Genomic DNA, 20691 nt, shown 5'->3' with positions numbered 1-20691 from the left:
AAAATGATTAAGTTCCAGTGATTCACTCTGTGGTGACATAAAGAGGTCAGGCCTGCCCTGTTATAAATCAGGCAGCGATGGGCAGCCGTTTGGCTTTTCTGGCTTTCCTGTTAGACACTGAATGTTGGAGTTCAATGGCTTAAGTATGTGGTGGTAGTTTTTTATATATATATATATATATATATATATATATATATATATATATATATATACACACATATACACACACCAATCAGCCATAACAATAATACCACCTGCCTAATATTGCAAAGGTCCCCCTCTTGCCCGTCGAGGCTTAGACTCCACAAGACGTAGCCAGCATTCACTTTTTCAGCGATTTGCGCTACAGTAGATCTTCTGTGGGATCAGACCAGACGCTCCCCCTGAGCATCAGTGAGCCTTGAGCTTCAATGACCCTTAGGCCGGTTCACCGGTTGGTCTTCCATGGAGCACTTGGAAGAACAACCTACAATACAGTCCTGCCTGCCTGATGTTTGGAGGTATTCTGACCCAGTCGTCTAGACATCACAGTGTGACACAGTGTGATTCTCATGCTAGCCCATATTTCCTGCTTCCAACCCATCAATCAAATCAATCAATTACAACTATTTATAAATTACTAATAAAAGTCACCAAACCACCTAAACTGTTGTTCTGCTCTGTTGTTCTGGTGTAAAAACATATTCTTAATCATAATCTACTAATCATGGTGTAGTAGAAGTTGATATAGTGATGGCAGTGAATATATAAGAGTAATGGTGGTAAATAGTGGCAGGTAGCAGTGGTAGGAGGGTGGCAGCTGGTCTTGCGCAGGTGGAGGGGACCCCAACGGTCAGTCTTCCAGCAGGTCGGGCTGATTGAGTGGCCGACCGTTTACTCAGAGAAGGTAAAGAGACGCAGTTAGTTTTGAGGGGGTGATCCCACACCTTGACAGGAGCCGTTTGGAACCAGATATTGAGTTTGCTTCTTTTTGAACCAGTGAAACCAATGTATGTTATGGCTGTTTTTGTTTTGTTCCTGATTTGAACCTGGCGATCGTCCATCCTTTTTGGAGGTCATGTCATTATTTGCTCTACCCACAGATATATTAAGTCTTTTTAAAGGATCAGTCAGAAGTAAGGTAACATTTTCAGGGAAAGAAAAACACATTTTTTGGGTGTTAAAGTGGGCCTAAGCCTCACTCTCAGTGGCTGTAAATGGTTCATTTGGATGATCATTTTAAGCTTCCAAGACCAGGCAGCAAATATTTACATTTGTCAGTAATTTATGTAGAGTACACTGCGTTCTGTGGATCACTGTAGCTGCTGTGAGAGTTGAGCGGTGGCAATCATCGGGGACCAAGCACCATGCGCCGTTATGGAGCCAGCAGAGCCCAAATAATAGCCTTTTTTTATTTTATTATTATAATATTTATGAAGTTTTTTTTAAACGGGTCTTTTCTGCAATAACTTTTAGGGCCTCAAAATGAGATTTGATTGGTGATTTAATCTGGTGGTCTGTCTGATGGGAAATTCAGCCAAGGTGTCGAGCGGGTGGTCCTGGAGGGCATGTCTGCTCAAACACGGCAGCTTAACCTGCTAATTAACTGATGTGTTGAATCAGGTGTGTTTGAGCAAGGAAAGCCCCTGAAGTGTGCCGAACCAACCGTATGTGTGTGTGTGAGCCACGTGTTTCGCAGTGTTTTCTGTTTTAACTGTATGCATATGGTCTTTTGTGTTAGCCACAGGTGTCAAGTGGACATGGCGGGGGCACCACAGAGGAGCAGCAGCTGTACTGGGCTAAAGGCACGGGCTTCGGGACGGGCTCTACTGCCTCTGGCTGGGACGTGGAGCAGGCCCTCACCAAACAGCGTCTGGAAGAAGAGCACGTCACCTGCCTGCTGCAGGTAACCATAGCGAATCTGAAGGAGAACCGTGATTAGAGACCCCAGTAACACTAATCAGAAAAGAAAGAGGCGGTACCACCTGTCTCTGATACCTCTGTCTCTCATTTTTGAGCACAGGGACAGTCTTTGATCGTTTGTCTTTGTGCTGGTAGGTTCTGGCGAGCTACATCAACCCTGCAGGATGTGCGGGATCAGCCGAGGCTCCGTCGGCGGAGAGCAGAGGCCACAACAGCGCGGCTCTGCCCTCAGTCTTGCAGGAGCTGCTCAGCCAGTCCTGCCTCATCCCTGCCATGTCCTCCTACCTCCGCAATGACTCCGGTACGGCACTGTCTCTACTTCACTTCAACTCTTGCTCTGGTCTTCAACGTTTCTGTTGTTCCGAGTGGCTGGTTGGACACGGGTGGTGCTATTTGACGGTCTGGACACTAGTCCAGCTTGTCTCTGAGTGTGTGTGTGTGTGTGTGTGTGTGTGTGTTTGTGTGTGTCTGTTTAGATCACTCCTGTGTTGAAGGCTTTGCATCGAGTCAGCAGGTGGAGCCCCTGCTTTTTTCCACAGAGCGTCTCTTTGCCTCGCTCGTTCTGTCGGTTCGTACTAGTTTGAGGCCGTGTCTGCTCTGACTTTCTCTGTCTTTTGAGCCATTACTGGCCTTTCTTTTAAAGCCATGTTGTGTAGAGTTGGTTAATGGGGTATCTGTGCTCAGATGGGAGTTCCCCCCCCGCTGTAACATGACATTTTGGCACTGGTGCGCTGCAGTTGTTGGGCCAAATGGATCAACTCACCAGGGCCAGGAACCGAGGTGTAGGACGCCCTTGAGCGCATCAGTCGTAGTTCTGATATTCATCACGTTTTCAGACACAGAAAATGCAAAAGCGGATTGGAAGTTTATTTTATCAAGTTATTGACAAATTATTATTTTATTATCTTGACAAATTATTATTCTAATATTTCGTCAAGCTATTTTGTCAAGCAAAGCTTTGCTGTTGACTGAGATCATAAAAATTATTGTCTTTAATGGCAGCATTTTGGTTTTGGCATTGCCACGCACTCGCTAGCTTTCCATAGTATTTAATAATGTTTAAATGTAATAAATTGCATAAGATTATTCAAGTAAAAATAGTGAATACATTTAAATTTTAATTTTTATTGAACTTAATAAATTTAATTAGTTTAATGAATTACATTTAACATTTTAATAAATTAATGCAACTAAATGAAACAATAAAATTGCATACTTTTTAAAAATTATTTAACATTGAAATTTAATACATTTAACATTTATATGCTTGTTATTTTAAAAGAAATGATGTATGTTAACAGTTTAAAGTAAATACATATTTAGGAAATTTCACAAACGTACTCCTTTCGTACCATTTGCGTAAAACAATCTATTTTATAACACTTTAAACCAGGCTAGCGCCCCAAGTGGTGGAAAACGACGCCTCCGCGGACGATAAGGGAGGGTATTTTTTTCCCCCTCTATTGTGTCGTGGTGGGTGGCAACATTTGAAAGTTCTATATGATGCAGAAAAGCCTCCGATTGGCTGTTTTCTGCCCATCCCGCACCTCACTAAGCCCTGCCTCTGACCTGTTTGGTGCCCCGTTGATGTTGAGGGTGGATCTACTCTCTAAACGTGACTGCTGAGGCTGTTGAGATCACTACTAGTTTACAGCTGAATAGGCAGACTGATCCTTACGGAGATGCTGAGAGGTTGGCGCTCTCAGCCAATCGCATTATGAGCTCTAAACCGACTCGAAACTGCAACTTTTACAAGTGGTTTTGGGTCACAACAGTTGAAAATAGTTTGCTTTGGACGTTTTTGTCTAGTGCAAGGCTAGCCTGTACAGGCGGGATTTGAGAGGCCGGTAATTAGCATCTGTGCTGGGGGCTAGATCGGTGCCGTAGCCTGAGGTCCTGATGTTGTCCAAGCAGACTGTGCTGTGGTAATTCTTAAAGGGATCATCTGAAAGCCGTGCTGGTGTGGGAGTGAGGGGCATACCTGTGCTTATAACTGCCTCAGGAAAAAAGAGCAGGGGGGGGGGGTCTGGAGAGAGACCATGCTCCCCATTGCACGACAGGGGATTTACAGCTATGCTTGTGTGTGTATGTATGTGTCTGTGTGTAAATATACCTATGTCCCAAAGGACCATGGGTTTTTGTGCTCTGTGGTCTGTATTTCATGTGACTGAGCACCCTTTTGTCAGCCTTTCAGTGATGAATAGACTGTTCAGACGCCGCTGCGTTTGGTCTACTCTGGTTTTATTGCTTAAACGGACCTGCATGCGTTTCGAACTGAGCGCGCTCGCCGGCAGTTACGCCTAAACGGCCGCATGTGAGCATGCATATTTATGTGCATTGTGTAAGGTGCGTCGTATAGGGCCGTAAATCTGACATCACTTTGCTTCAGATGTGTCTTTGCTGCAATTACGTCTCTCAGGTTTCATTTTCCAAGTTAGTCGTGTCGGCTGAAGGCTGGCATGAGATTCTAGCGCCACCATCGCTAGGCTCAACTCACTTGGAGGAGAGCGCTAATTCCGTTCCCAGGCAGTTGGGGGCCCGCACTGGATAGCACCGCTACAGTGGCTCGAATGATGGGGGAGAGGGATGGAGGGCCGTCCTGCCCACCCAAAGAGACTCCCAGCCAAGGATAGCCGTGGCATTGCTGGGACTTTCATCTGGCACCGGTGGCTCGTACGGGACCGGCGTGTCTCACAGTACCTGGTCTTGTGGGTTCTGTCCTTGCTCTGGTCAGGAATTCCGGTTTCTTCCCACCTCCATAAAACACACTAAGTGAATTGGCTATGCTGAATTGCCCACTAGGTGTGAATGAGTGAGTGGGTGTGTATGGTACCTTGAGACGGAATGGGGGTATTCCTGGACCCTCCTGGACCCTCCTGAACCCTCTGTGACTCTGACACTGAATGAATTGTGTGGGTTCCTACTTAGTGCATGCAAATAAGAGTGTGTGTGTGTGTGTGTGTGTGTGTGTGTGATGTGAGCTTTAACGCCTCTCCGCCTCCCTAATTAAATATGTGCAGATAAAGAGATGAGTGTAGTAATTAGTTGTCATTATCGGCTGCAGGTTGCGGCCCTGCTCCAGTATGATAGTGTGTGTGTGTGTGTGTGTGCGTGTGTGTGTGTCTGTGTGTGTGTGTGTGAACATTGATGTTTCCGATTTAGCATGTATTCCTTGTGCTCCGCTCTCAGCCCCGCCCCTTCCAGTGGTGTCAAGGTACACAGAGCTTCTTTTGTATTCACCTTGTTGTCGTCAGTTGCACCATCATTAGAGCCCCAGTGAGTGAGTCAGCCAGGCTGCTCTAAAGGCTAGCGGCAGCGGCGGGAGAGAGACGTTGGCAGGGTGATAGTGATGGAGAGGAGCAGAGAAAGGGAACAAGGTAATGGAAGATAGAAGGGAAACGGCAGAAGAGACGAGATTTAGCGGGAGAGCGAAGCAGTAAGAAAGGAGATGGAGAGATAACAGAGATAACGCAGGAGAGTGAGCTGATGATGCGCTGTGAGCCGCGGGAAACCTCCACCGTCCCTCCCTTCAGAGCGTCCCAGTCTCTCTAGGGAAGGAAGGGGGGAAAAGGAGGGTGTGGAGAGAAAGGGGCTATCGTTTCCAAAAGCATTGAGAGCAAGCCAAAGGGGTATGACACACAGGGAAGTGTAACACAGTTAGGAGAAGGGTATTCATCGTGTGTGTGTGTGTGTGTGTGTGTGTGTGTGTGTAGGTATGTTTGCGAGGGTGCTGATGTGATATGTTGGATTAGTTTTGGGTTAAAAATGAACTAAGTAAATGATCTACATTCAGGGCAGTTTTATAAACTTCTTAACAGAACAGTTGACATTATGTGCTTTGATACTTTTGTACTTCTCAGGACAAATGAATTGAATGCTTCAGGACTTTGTCAGGACAAAATAGACAATATGGGTAAAATGTTTTAATGATGTAAAAACCTTTTCAAAAAAACATTTTTCAGGACTAAATGTAAAAACCAGGCCTTTAAAAGGACAAAATGTGAAAACCTCAGAGCTTTCAGGACAAAATGTGAAAACCTCAGAGCTTTCAGGACAAAATGTAAAGACCTCAGAGCTTTCAGGACAAAATGTGAACACTAGAACATTCTTTCAGGACAAAATGTGAAAACCTCAGAGCTTTCAGGACAAAATGTGAAAACGAACATTCTTTCAGGGCAAAATGTGAAAACCTCAGAGCTTTCAGGACAAAATGTGAAAACCTCAGAGCTTTCAGGACAAAATGTGAACACTAGAACATTCTTTCAGGACAAAATGTCAAAGCTTAAGAACGTTCAGAACAAAATCTAAACTTTAGGGTTCTTCGGGACAAAATGTAAAAATCAGGACTATTTTCAGGATAAAATTAAAATCCTCAAGGCGTTTTCAGGACAAAAGGTAAGAACCTAAAGGCTTTTCACAACAAAATGTAAAAAATCAGGTCTGTTTCAGGACAACATTTTAAAACCTCAGGACCTTCAAGACAAATTGTAAAAGCTCTGGAGTACTTTCACACAGGTTGGTTGTGGGGTGTGTGTGTATACAGGGTTTCTCCTGCAATAATATAAACTCACATCTTGCCCAGCTTGAATAAGAAACAGTTATAAATATGGATATGTATGTATGTAGACATAAATACATGTGGGGCGTACATGACGCTGTACGACCTGTTCGCTGAGGGCCCCCTCTTAATGAAACAGCTGGAGGCAGAGCGAGATCTGTCTACTCGCTTCATCACGTGACCAGACCACCCCTCTTATCCATCCATGTTTCATGCCTTTTACTGAACATTATTGAACGCCCTCTTCTCCCACTCCTGAGTGTGTGTCAGTCTGAATGCACATCAAAGCCCATACTCTACTCTCAGGAGTCGTCCCCTCCCTCCTGTCTCTGATTTTTACATAACCCACCGCTCAGCAGACGTCCGGGTCTCCTGCTCGTACGCCGTAGCTGCTGAAGCGAGATTTTACGTTGAGCTCAGGCCTTCACATTTTTTGCAGGTGCTGGGGTTTCTTTGGTGGTCCCTGACTTGGGGTGGTTGGGGTCACCAACCCCTCGGCCTATTTACAACCCTGTTATTTTGCCATAGAATGAAACACTGGATCCCATGAATAATGTAGTGAGCTGCATAGCATTGCTGTCGCTTCACACACACTCGCAGGTGTTTCCCCAGTGCCCATTTACCCTGGCTGCCCTTCTTTAGGTAGCGCTTTCCTCGATTGCGCTTCCCTGAGCGGTGCCGTAGCTGTGGAGCTTCCTCGAACAGTCTCTGGTGGCGTGTCTCAAGCAGTACGTTCCTGAATTGGCCTTTCTTAAACAGCGCTTCCCCAAGCCAGGTCAGCTTTTAGCCTAGCATCACTTCAGCGTCTCTTTCCATAAGCTAGGGTTAGCTTTGTGCCTAGCACCCCCTCTCTTCCATTGCTTTGGTTTCCTGCCTCGCCGAGTTTGAGTAGATCTGCTGCTCTCCAGCGTTACTGACAGGACAGGAAACTGACTGACGAATGATGACGATGTCGTCCCGTCCCGGCCTTTCTAAGTCCTTAGACCATCCTCCCCGACTTGATTTCTTCACACTCCCCCAACCGTCCTGCTCCACTTCCCCTGCGTGTCTAGCCCTCCCTCCTTTCCCTGTGCCTGAAGCTCATTAAGTCCTCGTCCCACCCTCCCTTTAGGGGTGGGATCTTATGCCCTCCCCGAGAGAGCCATTTTTTTTTTTAACACACAAGACCCTCTGCCCACCAACCTTTCTCTTTGTCTCGTGATCTTGCACACACAAGTCCTCCTCCTCCTCCTCCTGTGCTTGCAATGGTGTCCTATATTAGTCATCAGCGTCTCTGCAATCCTTCTGGGACGCATTACGCCGCCACCGCCGCCTCTCCATCACCACGGCTAATGGTGGGAATGTTTACTCGGGGCCCGCTTAATTGGAATTTTGGTAGGGAGACGCAATCTATTGTTTATTAAACATTATCACAATATCACCTTTCACAGCACCGATATTGAAAGAGGCTGTAATATGCAAATGAGCCCCAATAAATCACTATTGTTTTGTGCGGTGTGCTTCTTGAACGTCAGAGGTGCCAAGCGAATTTCTGTGAGCGTCTTGAAGACTGGAGATCCATCGCAAACAAACAGTGGTAAATGATTTTAGTTAAAAATCGAGTTTTAAAAAGCCCATATTGTGGAGAACCTGAGTATCATTGCAATTTCATATACACCCATCAGCTCTGAAGCATTGATGCATGCACTCCACAAGACCTCTGAAGGTCTCCTTTGGTATCTGGTACCAAGACGTTAGCAGCATATCCTTTAAGTCCTGTAAGTGGCGAGGTGGGGCCTCCATGGATCACTATTCTCTATGAGCCTTGGGCACAGACGACCCTGCCTCCGGTTCAGTGGTTAGTTAACCTTCCTTGGAGCACTTTTGGTACGTACTGACCACCGCATGCCTGCCTGATGATGTCTGTTGTCAGATGTTGGTCCAACACAATAACTTCAGGAACTGACTGTTCACTGACTACTACCTATTATGTAGGTCCTACCCCTTGACGTGGATGATATGGTGCATGGCCGCCCTTTCGATCCACACACTGACACTGATGAGTCTTTTAAGCTCTGCAATACGTGGCAGCCAATCAGAAGAGTTCACATTTACATACGTCAGTCTTGAAGGTGACATATATAACAGCTACAAAAACACCCGTGTTGATAAAACGGTTACGGGGCCATAAGGCAAGACTTCCCTAAATCTGCAGCCCCATCACTCTGCAGTGTGAGTGAAGAGCGGAGTTCTATTAGTGTGAGGTGTGCACTACAGCTACACAGCATTTCCAGACGTGTTTGTGTTTGTAGCAGCTATGCTAAGTGGAGCAGGTGCCGGAGGAGACTCCCTCGTTTGGGTGAAGACACGAACATGCTACGGCAATTAGCACACATTCATCTCCTCGTACCATTCTTCCTCTCTGCGCTTATCTCCATCATCCCTCCAATTCCCTCATCCCCTCATACCAGTTTCCATCTGCCTCTCCTTCCCTCTTCTCCCTCCGCCTCCCATTCCATTTTCACATTTATCCAGGGTTTTATCCCCCCCCCTGTCTTTCTGGATTCATGTTATCGCTCTGTCCCCTGTGTCTCCATGCTCCTCTTCACTCTGCTCAATCCTCCTCTTCCTCAGAACGTTCTTGCCTGTGTCTAACACCCCCGTTTCCCTTCTGTCTTCTATCTTTTCACCTCTATCCAGCCGCCTTCTTATTCTTCTTCCCTTTTTTATCCCTCCATCTTCTCACCTCCTTCATTACAACCCTGAGCTCCATTTCTCACTTTCTCTAATCTCCCCCCATTTCCTGCTGTGCACAGTAGAGTCCTGTGTGCGAGTGTGTAGGAGAAAATATGCCATTCCTCCTCTATTCCTCTCTGTTGCGCTGTCTCCACCTTCGCCCCCCCAGTAAATATATCTTCTATTTCTTCATCTCCCTTCTCTCTCTCTCTCTCTCTCTCTCTCTCTCTCTCTCTCTCTCTCTCTCTCTGTCTCTTTCTCACCAACGCTGCCCACCTTTCACCACTGTGCAACTCTTCTCTTCGCCTGAGCACTATGTGCTGCTGCTATTTCTCTTCCTTTATCACTTCCTCACTGTCTATCTTCCTTGCTGTAGGCAGTGCTGTGTGTGTGTGTGTGTGTGTGTGTGTGTGTGTGTGTGTGTGTGTGTGTAAGAGAAAGAGAATGGGGAATGGTGGGAAATCTTAGTGAGTAGAAGCATGTTGGGTACCATGGACGGAGGCAGAGCCTTAAAGCCGTGAATCATGTAGCTCCAGCTTTGACCGCTAGATCACGTGTACGTGGTCGTGTGGGCACCGTATACAACAGGCCCACTGACCTTAGCGTAGAATGTATACACACACACACACACACACACACACACACACAGTCTACACTAATTGCACTAAATCCCTAATGAGGCATCTCTGTGTCTTTCTGGAAGTCTTATTCCGATTCTGTTGGTGATTCTTTTTGGTTGCCCCTCGTAGAAATGTCCACTGGTAGAAATGTCCACTGCTTTCAATCAAGCTTCTCAGTGATGCTCAGCCCCTTGGGTGTTTCTGGGTGCGTTAAAAAGCTCTTTGACACTAGATGCTCGCAGCACCTCTCACAAAACACAGTTGTGACAGCTATACAAAAGAAAACCCTTTAGACGATCACAACGCCTGGCTCCAAGCCTCAGAATATGGCGAGGGAATCAAGGTAAGAAGAAGTGATGATGATGCTACTTGATGATTCACTCCCTCAACCTGCCTCTGAATGTCCTTAGATCGTCAGGGTCTTCTTTTGAGAGAACAGTGCAAGCTCAGAGCCTGGTGGGGTAGGTGATGCGTTGGTGTTTTATGGAGAACTTTCACAAGCAGAGCTTTTAACAGGTGTTATCGTTTCTTGGACTTCCTTCTCTCAGATTTCTGGGATGTTCATATTTTTAAAGGTGCCTATGCTTCAGCGGTGTATGTCACTCATCATGCTCCTCAACATCATGCTTTTCTCACAGGCACATGAGACAAGGGCCTGGTCTCTGTGTGCTCTACATTGAAACAGCTACCTTCTGCTAAACTTCTAGGCCACCTTCGGAATGGGCAGAGGGTGGGAATAGGGATTTTCCAGACTGGAACTTGAGATACGCTGGTTCAGCAGTTCTGGGCTTTATCCCTCACGGATGCATGAGATGAGAGACTTACAGGGTTTATTGACCGGATATCTGGGTCACTTGTGGAAGGGATGATGAGGACAGCAATTGGTACTTGGGGTACTCCGATACTTGGGATACCTCTGTTCAGCAGTTCTGGGCTTTATCCCTCACAGATGCATGAGACAAGGATGACAGGATGACCGGATGTCTGGGCCACTGGAAGGATTGGAAGGGACGGAGAGTGGGAATAGGACACCAATCGGTACATGGGACACCCTGGTACTTGGCATACCCTTGTTCAGCAGCTTAAGGCATTATCCCTGCCCCTGTGACCTGCTGAGTGATGGGTCTGTCTCGAGCTAAATCAAAAGTCTGAGAGCTTGGAAACTTGGTTGGGTTATTGATTATTGATCATGGTGATCACCTGCTTCAGATTTATCCAAGCGAGCCTACGTTTGGCACCAGCTGTTAAGAACTTGCGCCTTCAAGTAATATTTCATTGAGGTCGCCAAGCGAAGTTGGTGTCGGATGCGTTGATGGTATACTGCTGGCTACTGCTGGTTTTGTCTGTTTCTATCCCCTCCTTTTTATTTCTCTCTCCATCTGCTGCCTTCGTTTTTCTCCCATTATTGTTCCCCAAGTACTAGCTCACCCTCCGTTGTACCGTTGTTGTGAAGACCGGCACACATCTCCTCAGTCATTAAACCACAACTTCTAGTACAATACACTAATGCAGTACACACAGGCATATGACCCACACGCTCTCCTACTGGTTGTCCTTGCTTCATCAAACCACACAGATCTAACCCTCTGAATACATTTCGTTTTATTGATCAAATCCTCTATTGCACAGTACATCTAGTTGGTAATAATATATTTATATAAAAGCTTTGTCCTTTGTACAGAAACGATATGTTCAGCCCCACCCTGACATCAGGGAGAGGCAATACATGGGGGTTTGTCCTTTTTTTCCCCTTCTCTGCTGGCAGTCAGACAGCAAGTTAAACCATGCTGGGAAAAAAAAGAGAAAAAAAAAGACGAGGACCAATCAGTCCGATAGCTTCAGCGTAGTCTGCATAATCCCTCTCGTATCTGGAAGGGTTTCTCGCCATCTTTACCTTCATCTCCACAGATCAGTTCCTATTTTAATTTAAAGTAGAAAAATATTTCTCTATCTCCCACCCAACCCCCTCACCCCCCCCTGCACTCTCATCCGCACACAGTTCTTATTGCAGATCCCATCTCGGCTCTGCTGCTGGAAGCGTTGGCGAGCAGGAACAGTCCGATCCTTGTGGCAGTAATGAGGGAGTGCTGGCATTGCCGTCCCTGTGATACTTTCCACAGTGTGTGCAACTGTTTGAGACACTGCATATGTTTGCAAGTCCACGTCATGGAAGCTAGACGCCACTCGATGTAATTGGCAGTACCGGCCAAGGAATAAGTTCCCCATGGCCAATGCGATGGATATATCAAGAGCAAGGCCAGAAGATATGGATGGAAAAGGGCCAGCGACCCACTGGGTTTCATTGCTGGTCTCTGTTCATGTCAGCGATTTATATCCAAGGTCTTAAGTACGGAGCTTCCACACACATTCTGGCACAAGGGTACCCTCCCCTGTGGCCTAGAGTGACCATCAAGTAGGTGTTCCACCCCTCCAGCGCAGCAGATCCGCAAATGCTCTAGGGGCGTAGTCCCTTGTCCAGTGTTTCCCAGTGTTTCCCAGCTTTCTGCCCCTTGTTGCTTGCCTGATCTGCCCCAGTGTTACCCCTCCAGGGGGACCCAGCATTCCCAAACTACCTCTCTCCAACCTATAGTTCTGACCCACTCTTATCTCCCTAGACGGCTCCAGTGTTCCTCAGTCTTGCAGCCAGTCAAGCCCACTGGTTTGTCCCTGGGGGGAATCCCATGATCTCTCCTTAGCACCCCACCCCACCCCACTGTCCATCCAGTGCGGCCCAGTGTTATCTCCCCAAGTCTTCACTGTGGTATTCGTCCTCCCCGTCTTCCAGCATATCTTCGTCCTCCGGCCCCACCCTCTCCCACCCTTTCCCGCCCTCGAACCCTCACCTCCCGGCTGACCACGGCCCTCGATTCTTCTTTTTGTTTGTTTGTTTTTGTTTCGCTTCTTGCTCCCAAGCGCTGCGCCCCTTACAGGGTGGTGTAGATGTAGACGAAGACGATGACAAAGAGGTTGAGGAAAGTCCCGATGATGCCCAGCAGAGCCAGGATGGACTCCTCCCTCTCCTCCTTCCCCTCGAGCGCTCGCACCTCCTCAATGCTGATGGTCGTGGTGCCCATCCTGACCGCCCACCTCTAGCGCCCTGGTGTTTATCTATGAGAGAGAGAGAGAGAGAGAGAGCACAGAGGGGTGAGGCATGTGGACAGCTTAAGAGTGAGACGGAGGCAAAGTGAATGGGAGAGTGAAAGTAGACGTTGCGAGGACAGGCAGACAATGGGATGGAATTTGCTAGCTGCCTTCCCCTCCCCAGCAGCAAATATGATGCTTCTGCTCCCATCCCTCTGTCATTTAGCGGAGCTGGAGCTCAGCACCCTGCCGCGTCCAGGATGGTTATGTGAAAACCGCCCGGTGGCTAGCGAGAGCCGTCAGTGGCGTGAGGCATGAGGTGTCACACACACACACACACACACACACATACAACCTACAGTAATCACTCAGCTGTGGAGCATGGGGACCCGAAACGAAAAGGAGGCTGTGCGCTACAGCCTTTTGCCTCAGCGATGGGGTGCCCCTCTGAGAACACCTCACCACACCACGCCACGCCAAACCTACCTCGCCGAAGCCATGAAAGAAGCCATGCAGGAGAATTCATTGCAAATTAAAACTCATCTGACATACTCCTCGCCTGTCCGTCATTCACGATATATATACACACACGTCAGTCCTCTCACTCGCATGCTCTCGCTTGCTCTCGCGCTCTAAACGCTACCTTCATACCTAGGGGTAATGCATTTTTCTGTTAACGTACGCATGCAAGACTGGCTTGTAGCGTCCTGTCACTTCCACAAGGAGAGAACAGCTAGGTACAGCTTGCAGGGAGACTTACAAGCACATCAACAAGCATGAACAGCCCACAGCTGTCTTTTTTTTTTTTTTTTCCCAGAGAAAAGGAGCAAGGGAATGGTGCCTGACGGAGCGAGGAGAGGTGTAGACGGACAGGTGTAGAAAAGCGGGTGAGAATCAATCGAGGCTTACCCTACAGCGTGTGAGGCTAGCCTTGGGAGGCAACATGCCCCAGGGTCCTCGCAGTAGGGGGGTCGCTGGGCCGGGGCCCACATGAGGGCCAGCTGGCCAACGGTCGGCCGTCCCCGAGCCCCGAAGGAAGGAACACGCTGGAGAAAGCGGCGACGTTGAGGGAGCGCGCGCGAGAGCAGGTCTACAGCGGCATCTCCGCGAGCTGTGCTGTTGTGTGCGTTACGCAGAGCAGACGGCGCTTTCAGTCCCCAGCGTCCCTCCCCTCTCTCTCTCTCTCTCTCTCTCTCTCGCTCGCTCTATCTCTCTCTCTCGCACGCTCTCACTCTCGCGCTCACACACACGTTGTTGTCTCTGGCTCCATGGTCTTTATTCCCACAGCCCTAGCCCGGGTTAAACCCCTGCTTTTGTTCCTGCGGTGGGCGCCTCGCGTCTTTTGTGGCGCTATTTGTTCTTGATCCACTGGCTGAGCGGCTAGCAGCTAACGGCTCTCCGGCTGGGAGAAACCCTTTGCTTTCCTCTCCTCCCTCCTCTCTCTCTCTCTCTCTCTCTCTCTCTCTCTCTCTCTCATTCTCTCCATTCTCCCTCCCTCTCCCGAACACCACCACAGCCCCCTCCCTCTCACTCACATTCCGTCTCGCTCCCTCTCGTCGTTGCTTTCTCCCCCACATGCACACGTTCATTCTCTCCTCCTTTGCTCTTTCTGTCTCTTTGACCCTCTTAGCAGCTCAAGAAGAACATCACACAGGCTTGGTGACAAATGTATCCGCCCCCACCATCTCTCTATCTCTCTCTCTCTCTCTTTCTCTCTCTCCCTCCCTCCCTCCTGCCGTCACCCCCCGTCTCTCCTCTTTCCCTCATTTCCTGGCTTTTCCCGCTACCTTTTTTTCCCCTTTGTTTTAGCTGCAGAAATGTAATTAGCTCCTCTTTAGCAGCGCTCGTTCTCACTTTCCCAGCAGTCCTCACATGAGGCAGGGGTGTGAGGATCGACAGCGGAGGCTGCAGCTTTAACCCCCCCCCTTCACCCTTCCGCTGATTGCTCTAGGTCTCTGGAAGCCTCCTGGAGCAGCTCAGAAGGTGGCAGCAAATCTGAACCACGGTCCGATGAAAAGTGCCGTGCGCGGCAAGGCTGGTTACCGTGGCTACGGGGGAAAGAGGCAAAGAAGAAGAGGAGGAGGAGGATGAGGAGGAAAGAGGGTGGTTGGCTGGCTTGTCACACACCGTCCCGCACAGCGTTGCTGAGAGATCTCGCAGAGCTAGATTTGGGGTTTCCGTTATTCCAATGTTAAGCCTGTATCTACCGTACACACACACACACGCCCTGTTTTTATAGTGTGTGTGTGGGTGTGGGTGCTAAATACTTCCACAGTGCTTTAACACACACCATTTGTTCTGCTCCTCATCATAAAGTGGCTCCAAACAGTGAGCAGGACCTCCCACTATACATAGAGAGGAAGGCATGCCTTAATAGGATCTCCTCTGTGTCTGTGTGTGTGTGTATTTATATATAGTGTGTGTGTGTGTGTGTTAAAAAGACAGTCAGCAAGTTTGCCCAGCCGAATGACTCATTTCTGACCCCTTGAGGGATGTAATTCCAGTTCTTTCACTCACATATTAAGCCCACACTACAGTGGAGTGTGAGACACTCACGCCGGCGAAGGCAGAACACAAACCCAGGAGCAAATGTTCAATTATTGGAATAACCCTAAAGGGGGTGGGAGGGGTGTAGGGGGGTTACCACATACGAGGTCCTTGTTGTAACCTGGTGCACGAATGTGATTGGTTCCTTCATCTACCAGCTGCTACCATAGTCTTATCATAGTTTTGTTGAATGTTGGTGTCTCCAAGTGCCCAAGAAATTTGTGGTCTTTTCAGCTGCATTCAGCTCTGTGTGCTTATGCCATGTTCAAACTATACGATTTTACCCCCACCCGCCCCCCACACCCCAAACACAGGAGCAAATGTTCTATCATAGGACACTAATGCGACTGGCTCCTTGCCTTCAGGCCGGCGCTCGCTCGGTTGCTATGTGTGAACCTCTGAAAGACGGGATCCGAGAGATCGCCCGACGAATACCGAGCAGGTTCGATATCCGGACCTGTGGACGACTCTAGATCCGATAGCATGGAAAGTGTTGCAGCTGCAGCCAATGACAGCACGGGTCGTGCTGCTTGCCATCTGCAGCTGGAATCCGAGGGAGCACAATTGGCCTTGCTCCCTAAGGGGTGGGTTGATGGCACTTCCTCCCAAGTGTGGTGATGGTCAGCGCAGGCGATGCAGCATTTGTGCCTGGAGGAGACATGTACTGATCTTCGGCCTCTTAATGGAAGCAGAAGTTCGTTTTTTCTCTATTGGATCGCTCAAAAAAAGCATCGGAGGCCTGTCTTCTGCTTTAGAGTTTGTCTTGAGCAGCACAAGCATCTATTCGTCGCTTACTTTGACGTCTTTGCCACATAAAATCAGCAACCTCACCCAACCCCCTCAAACCACTCATAAAAACGTATATCACTGTTATGTGTGCACATAAATAAGTTGTTTTTCTTGCGTTAACCCCCTAACCCTCGGCACTGCCCCAATCAATTATTTATTGTTTCAATCTGGAGTAATCTTGGCCCAGGGGAAAGCAGAACAGCGGGGTGGAATTACAAAGGGTCAATAAAAGAGCCTTGGCCGGCCTCCGCCGGTCAGATCTCCAGTGATCTAAGCTGCTGTCCGCAGCACGCTTTGGGAGTACCTTCAAGAGGAGATGGTCCCACCACAGAGCCATTATGAGTTTGAGCGATCTAAGATAAATGGGGGACCTGGGAGATCTGATTCCACTGTGCACTCGGCACACAGTCGTTCCTGCCCTGAATACGGTTGAGCTTTCTCCAGGCGTAGCTTAGGTGTAAAGGCCAGACGAGAGAGGCTGCTGTACGCCCGAATGTTGCCGCCACCTTCTTTCTGAGCAATGGGGCGAAGTTCATAAATACAGCAACTGTAAGAGCTTGTGGGGATCTCTGTAAAGTCCGGGAACACGGTACACCTCTCGGTAAAAGGGCCAGTCTTTTGGAACCTAGCCTCTTCTGGCTGTTCTGTCCTCAGGGAGGACGAGCGAGAGACGTCAGGCAAGGGAACATGGTACACCTCTCTCCTAGATAATTAGTATCCACACGCTTCAATCAGCATAATGGTAATAGTGCATAGACCTATTAAATGAAATGATCCTCCTGGCTAATTCCCCTGCTGCTCCTGGCCTCCAGAAGCCCCCTGCCAACATGATCTGATCAAAATTGGATAAGGCGGAAGAAAGTGGTGCTCTTGCTGGTTTGTTGCTCTGGAGGGAAATCAAAAGGTCTCAGGGGGGGAGGCAGGAGGGTTGCTTGTGTTTTTCTGATTCATTTTGTTAAATTTGTGCTTTTTCTATTCGTTATAGATGAAGCTGTTGGCACTATCTGACCGTTTCACCATGTTACTAAAATGTAGACGCAGAGCGACCCATTGACTATCCTTTAGCTACCAGATCTGAGCACCCAGGATGCCTTTTTAATTCATTTATTCACTTTCTTAATTAGTTTATTTGCTTCTACCTCATTCCTGTGCCATTCAGGAGTCTTCATTAGCTGCAGAATTGTTCTCTGCTACATTTACATTTACATTTATGGCATTTAGCTGACGCTCTTATCCAGAGCGACTTACAAGGTGACTCGTATTACAAAGGTGGGCCAATGTAGTGTTAGGAGTCTTGCCCAGGGACTCTTATTGGTGTAGGGCAGCATACGGTCACCCAGACTGGGAATCGAACCCTGGTCTCCCACATGGTGTAATAGCTCACTGGCAGCTAGTGGTTTTATCTGTTGCACCACACCAACCACATCTGCTAGATGTACAACTAGATGTACAACAATCAGTGTTTACTGAAGTTTTTAGCTTCAAATTGCCTGCTGCCTAAATTGACAACCCTCTATAATATAGCCAGTTATAGAGGGTGGTTAGCGACAGGGTGGGTGCACCTACAGTAAGCTGCACCAGGTTTTCTTACTTTCCACCCACCCAACATCTTACTGTTGCCCAATGTGGTCCATACCCAAGCAGCAGCATTAGCTCTTGGATTGACCATTGTGGTCAGTTAGCATGGCTTATGGACATGGAAGAAACAGTGGAACAGTGGACTCCCTACGCATGCCCTCAGGCCCTTGCAAGTGATCCAGAACGCAACAGCACGGCTTGTCTTCAAGCGTTCCAAGTTCAGCCATATCACTCCTTTTACCTCCTGCTCTTCACTGGCTTCCCGTTGGCGCCTACATCAGATTCAAAACTCTGACGCTGGCCTACAAAGCAAAAAATAGACCAGTCCCTCCCTGCTCGCTGGCAGCGGTCAAAGACAGGTCTGTACCTAAAGCCCTTCAGGTTTTAAGCACGGCTAGATGCATGGAAGAAACCCAAGTGGCTAGACGTCTTTGTCTTGGCACCAAGGTGATGGATGGAAATTCCCCCGGGTATCAGAACAGCCGAGTCGCTTGCTATCCTTAAACCTGGCCTGAAGGCTGATCTCTTTCAAGAGCGCTTAATCTTGCACTGATCTTGCCCTTGTTAAAGGCTCGTGATTGCACTTAAATGTCTTGTTTACTGGTTTCATGAAGCCAGTGGACTCCTGGGAGACTCCTCTCCCAGTGCGACTGCCTGTTCGATGGGTCCTAGCGAACAAGAAAAATGTGCAGTGCAGATCCAGGCAGTCACCTTGGCACCGGTGGTACATTGAGGTGCTGGGGTGAAAGTCCCGTATGTGAAGTCGAGTGAGGATGGACCTACCCATGAATCTTATGAGCCCATCAGCAGATCCCTACGTCATTAAGCCCTCCCACCGGGAGAAACCTGGGCCCGGCCGAGCCGTGTCCGTGTAGAGAAGCCAACAGTAGATACCCTCCTTGCTCAGAACCGTTGAGTGTTCTGCTCAATGGCTTGTCCGATCACCCCCTGGGTCATGATCTGGTGAATACACTTTCACCATCATCCTGTCCTCTCCCTAGAAAGGTCCCAACCTAGCTTTTCCACAGTTGAATGCACCCACCTACCTCCTTACGTCTCAATATTGTAGCAGCGCTTCTCTTCTCTGACTTTTTGTTGACCACTTGTTCAGCACAGAAGCTTAGTGGCACATACACACACCTTGGTTGCCTCCATCCTCTGATTTATGCGTCAGGCTCGGCTTCTTTTAACAGGTGCCCTTTAGAAATCCCTCCTCTCCAAAGGCTCCCTTCTTCTGTGTGAGGCCGGCCAGTGTGAAATACCAAACGCCAGTCTGGCAGGCTGTCGGGATTAATTATGACCTATTGTGCATCTATGAGACGAGGAGGAGGAGGAGGCGGTGTGGTGGTGGTGCTGAGGTTTCCTCCTCTGCCTTAAGGAAGGTGCAGGCTGAGCTTGATGGGGGGCGGCACATCATTAAAATGAATCCATCGAAGACTGGGACGGGATTTGAGGATCTCTGGACCGTCATTAACCTTTGGAGTTCACGTTCAGTCGTGCTGATCGTCCGCTGCTCTTCAGTTCTAGCAGTTCTGGTAATTCTAGGCAGTGTTGTAGAAGAACCGTGTAAGTAATGGAGATGTGGGAGTGTGAAGAACCTTGACGTGATGTAAAAGTACTGACACATGCGCCTCCTTTCGAACGGTCACCAGTTGACCAATGCTGGGTACCCAGCTCTCAGCATCACGCTGAACTGATGTGGGAAGAGAGCAAGGCCAGTTGTGCTCTCAGGCTCCGGCTGCTTTTCTCCTGGTACTGTAGATGCCCTGTCGCTTCAAAGGGTTCAAGACGGTGAGCAGTTCAGTGGCTGTGTGTTGCATTATCTAAATACCTTGACGTGTTTTCATCAGAAGCGACGTGCTGTCACCAGTCGACAGGTTGGACATGATTAGGAGGAAGATTTTAAGGTAATTGCAGACATGCTGAGGCCTGAACAGAAAAGGCTTCTGATTGGACCCGGTAATGACCTCCTGAATAGGTTATGCCTAGCTAAACGTTATTGTTTTCTGATTGGTTACCAGACTGATTTACCTGGTAGTGTGTTAAGACTGGTGATGATTGATTGGCTCTCTGAGTGGCTCAACGGGGGGTTGATGTGGTGGGGGGGGGTACGAGTTTGAATCCCAAGCTGTGCCGCTTTGCCATCAGCATCCGAAGTCTGAGGGAGCACCGTTGGCCGTGCTCCTTCACCTCATCAGTCTTACAACGCTGTTGGCCCGGCACAGGCACCTGTTAGCTGGTGCGGCGGAGCTGGGGATCCCGTGCGTTCCTCCGAGCGTGGTGCCGCATCGGTGGCAGTTTGACGAGAGGCGGTGGCTGGCATGTATGGTTGGAGATGTGTAAAGTCCCTACCCTCCTAGTGTCGGGAGCACTGTTAGTGCTAGGGGGAGCTACAAGTGACGAATGGGGGGGGGTTTATTTTATATATATATATATTTATATGACGATTGAAAATAATAAATTTGAATTAAGAATCACGTACCAAATAACTTAAGACTAAGACTAGCTCAGCGATTGGGCTACAGAGCCAAAACCGTTTGGTTAGTCTGCTAGCCAAGTCGAGCCAGACGTCTGCTAACTAAACTAGCTAGTGCTAACCAGCTCCTCCCTCCTGATTCAGGGTAGTGTAGCGTTTGTAATTGTATTTAGTCATTTTTTGTTTTTTAAGTAAGGCAGATAAAGTGAGAGTGTGCGAAAGCCCAGCCCAGTAATACCGTGTACCACAGTGTTAGGTTGAGGTGGTATAACGGTATGGGAAAAGTGGAGCATTTCTATTGGTCCGTTTATCATGAAAGCATGCTGAAGAAAGCCTCCTGTTTTTGGGGGGCTTCTTTGCTGCCTCAGTGCCTCACTGATACAATGTAGAGAACAACTCGACGTGAAGCTCGAGATGCGAGGTTT

The 20691-nt window shown here is 48.4% G+C and overlaps 1 protein-coding gene across 6 annotated transcripts in view; it reads left to right on the top strand.

Moving 5' to 3' along the window:
- The window catches only part of birc6 (baculoviral IAP repeat containing 6), a 140309-nt gene that overhangs the window by 77633 nt on the left and 41985 nt on the right, over nucleotides 1–20691 (top strand). For 5 of the 6 annotated variants that reach the window (XM_072689990.1, XM_072689986.1, XM_072689987.1 and 2 more), the window contains exons 65-66: nucleotides 1721–1885; nucleotides 2038–2203. In XM_072689990.1, the coding sequence (XP_072546091.1) occupies nucleotides 1721–1885; nucleotides 2038–2203 (331 nt within the window). The remainder of the gene's footprint in view (nucleotides 1–1720; nucleotides 1886–2037; nucleotides 2204–20691) is intronic. The other variant, XM_072689988.1, reaches the window with a different exon arrangement.

Source organism: Salminus brasiliensis, chromosome 10, assembly GCF_030463535.1.
Source record: "Salminus brasiliensis chromosome 10, fSalBra1.hap2, whole genome shotgun sequence".
NCBI classification, from domain to species: Eukaryota; Metazoa; Chordata; class Actinopteri; order Characiformes; family Bryconidae; genus Salminus; species Salminus brasiliensis.
Note: the sequence above shows the minus strand (reverse complement) of the source record. Positions and strands in the feature narration are given on the sequence as shown.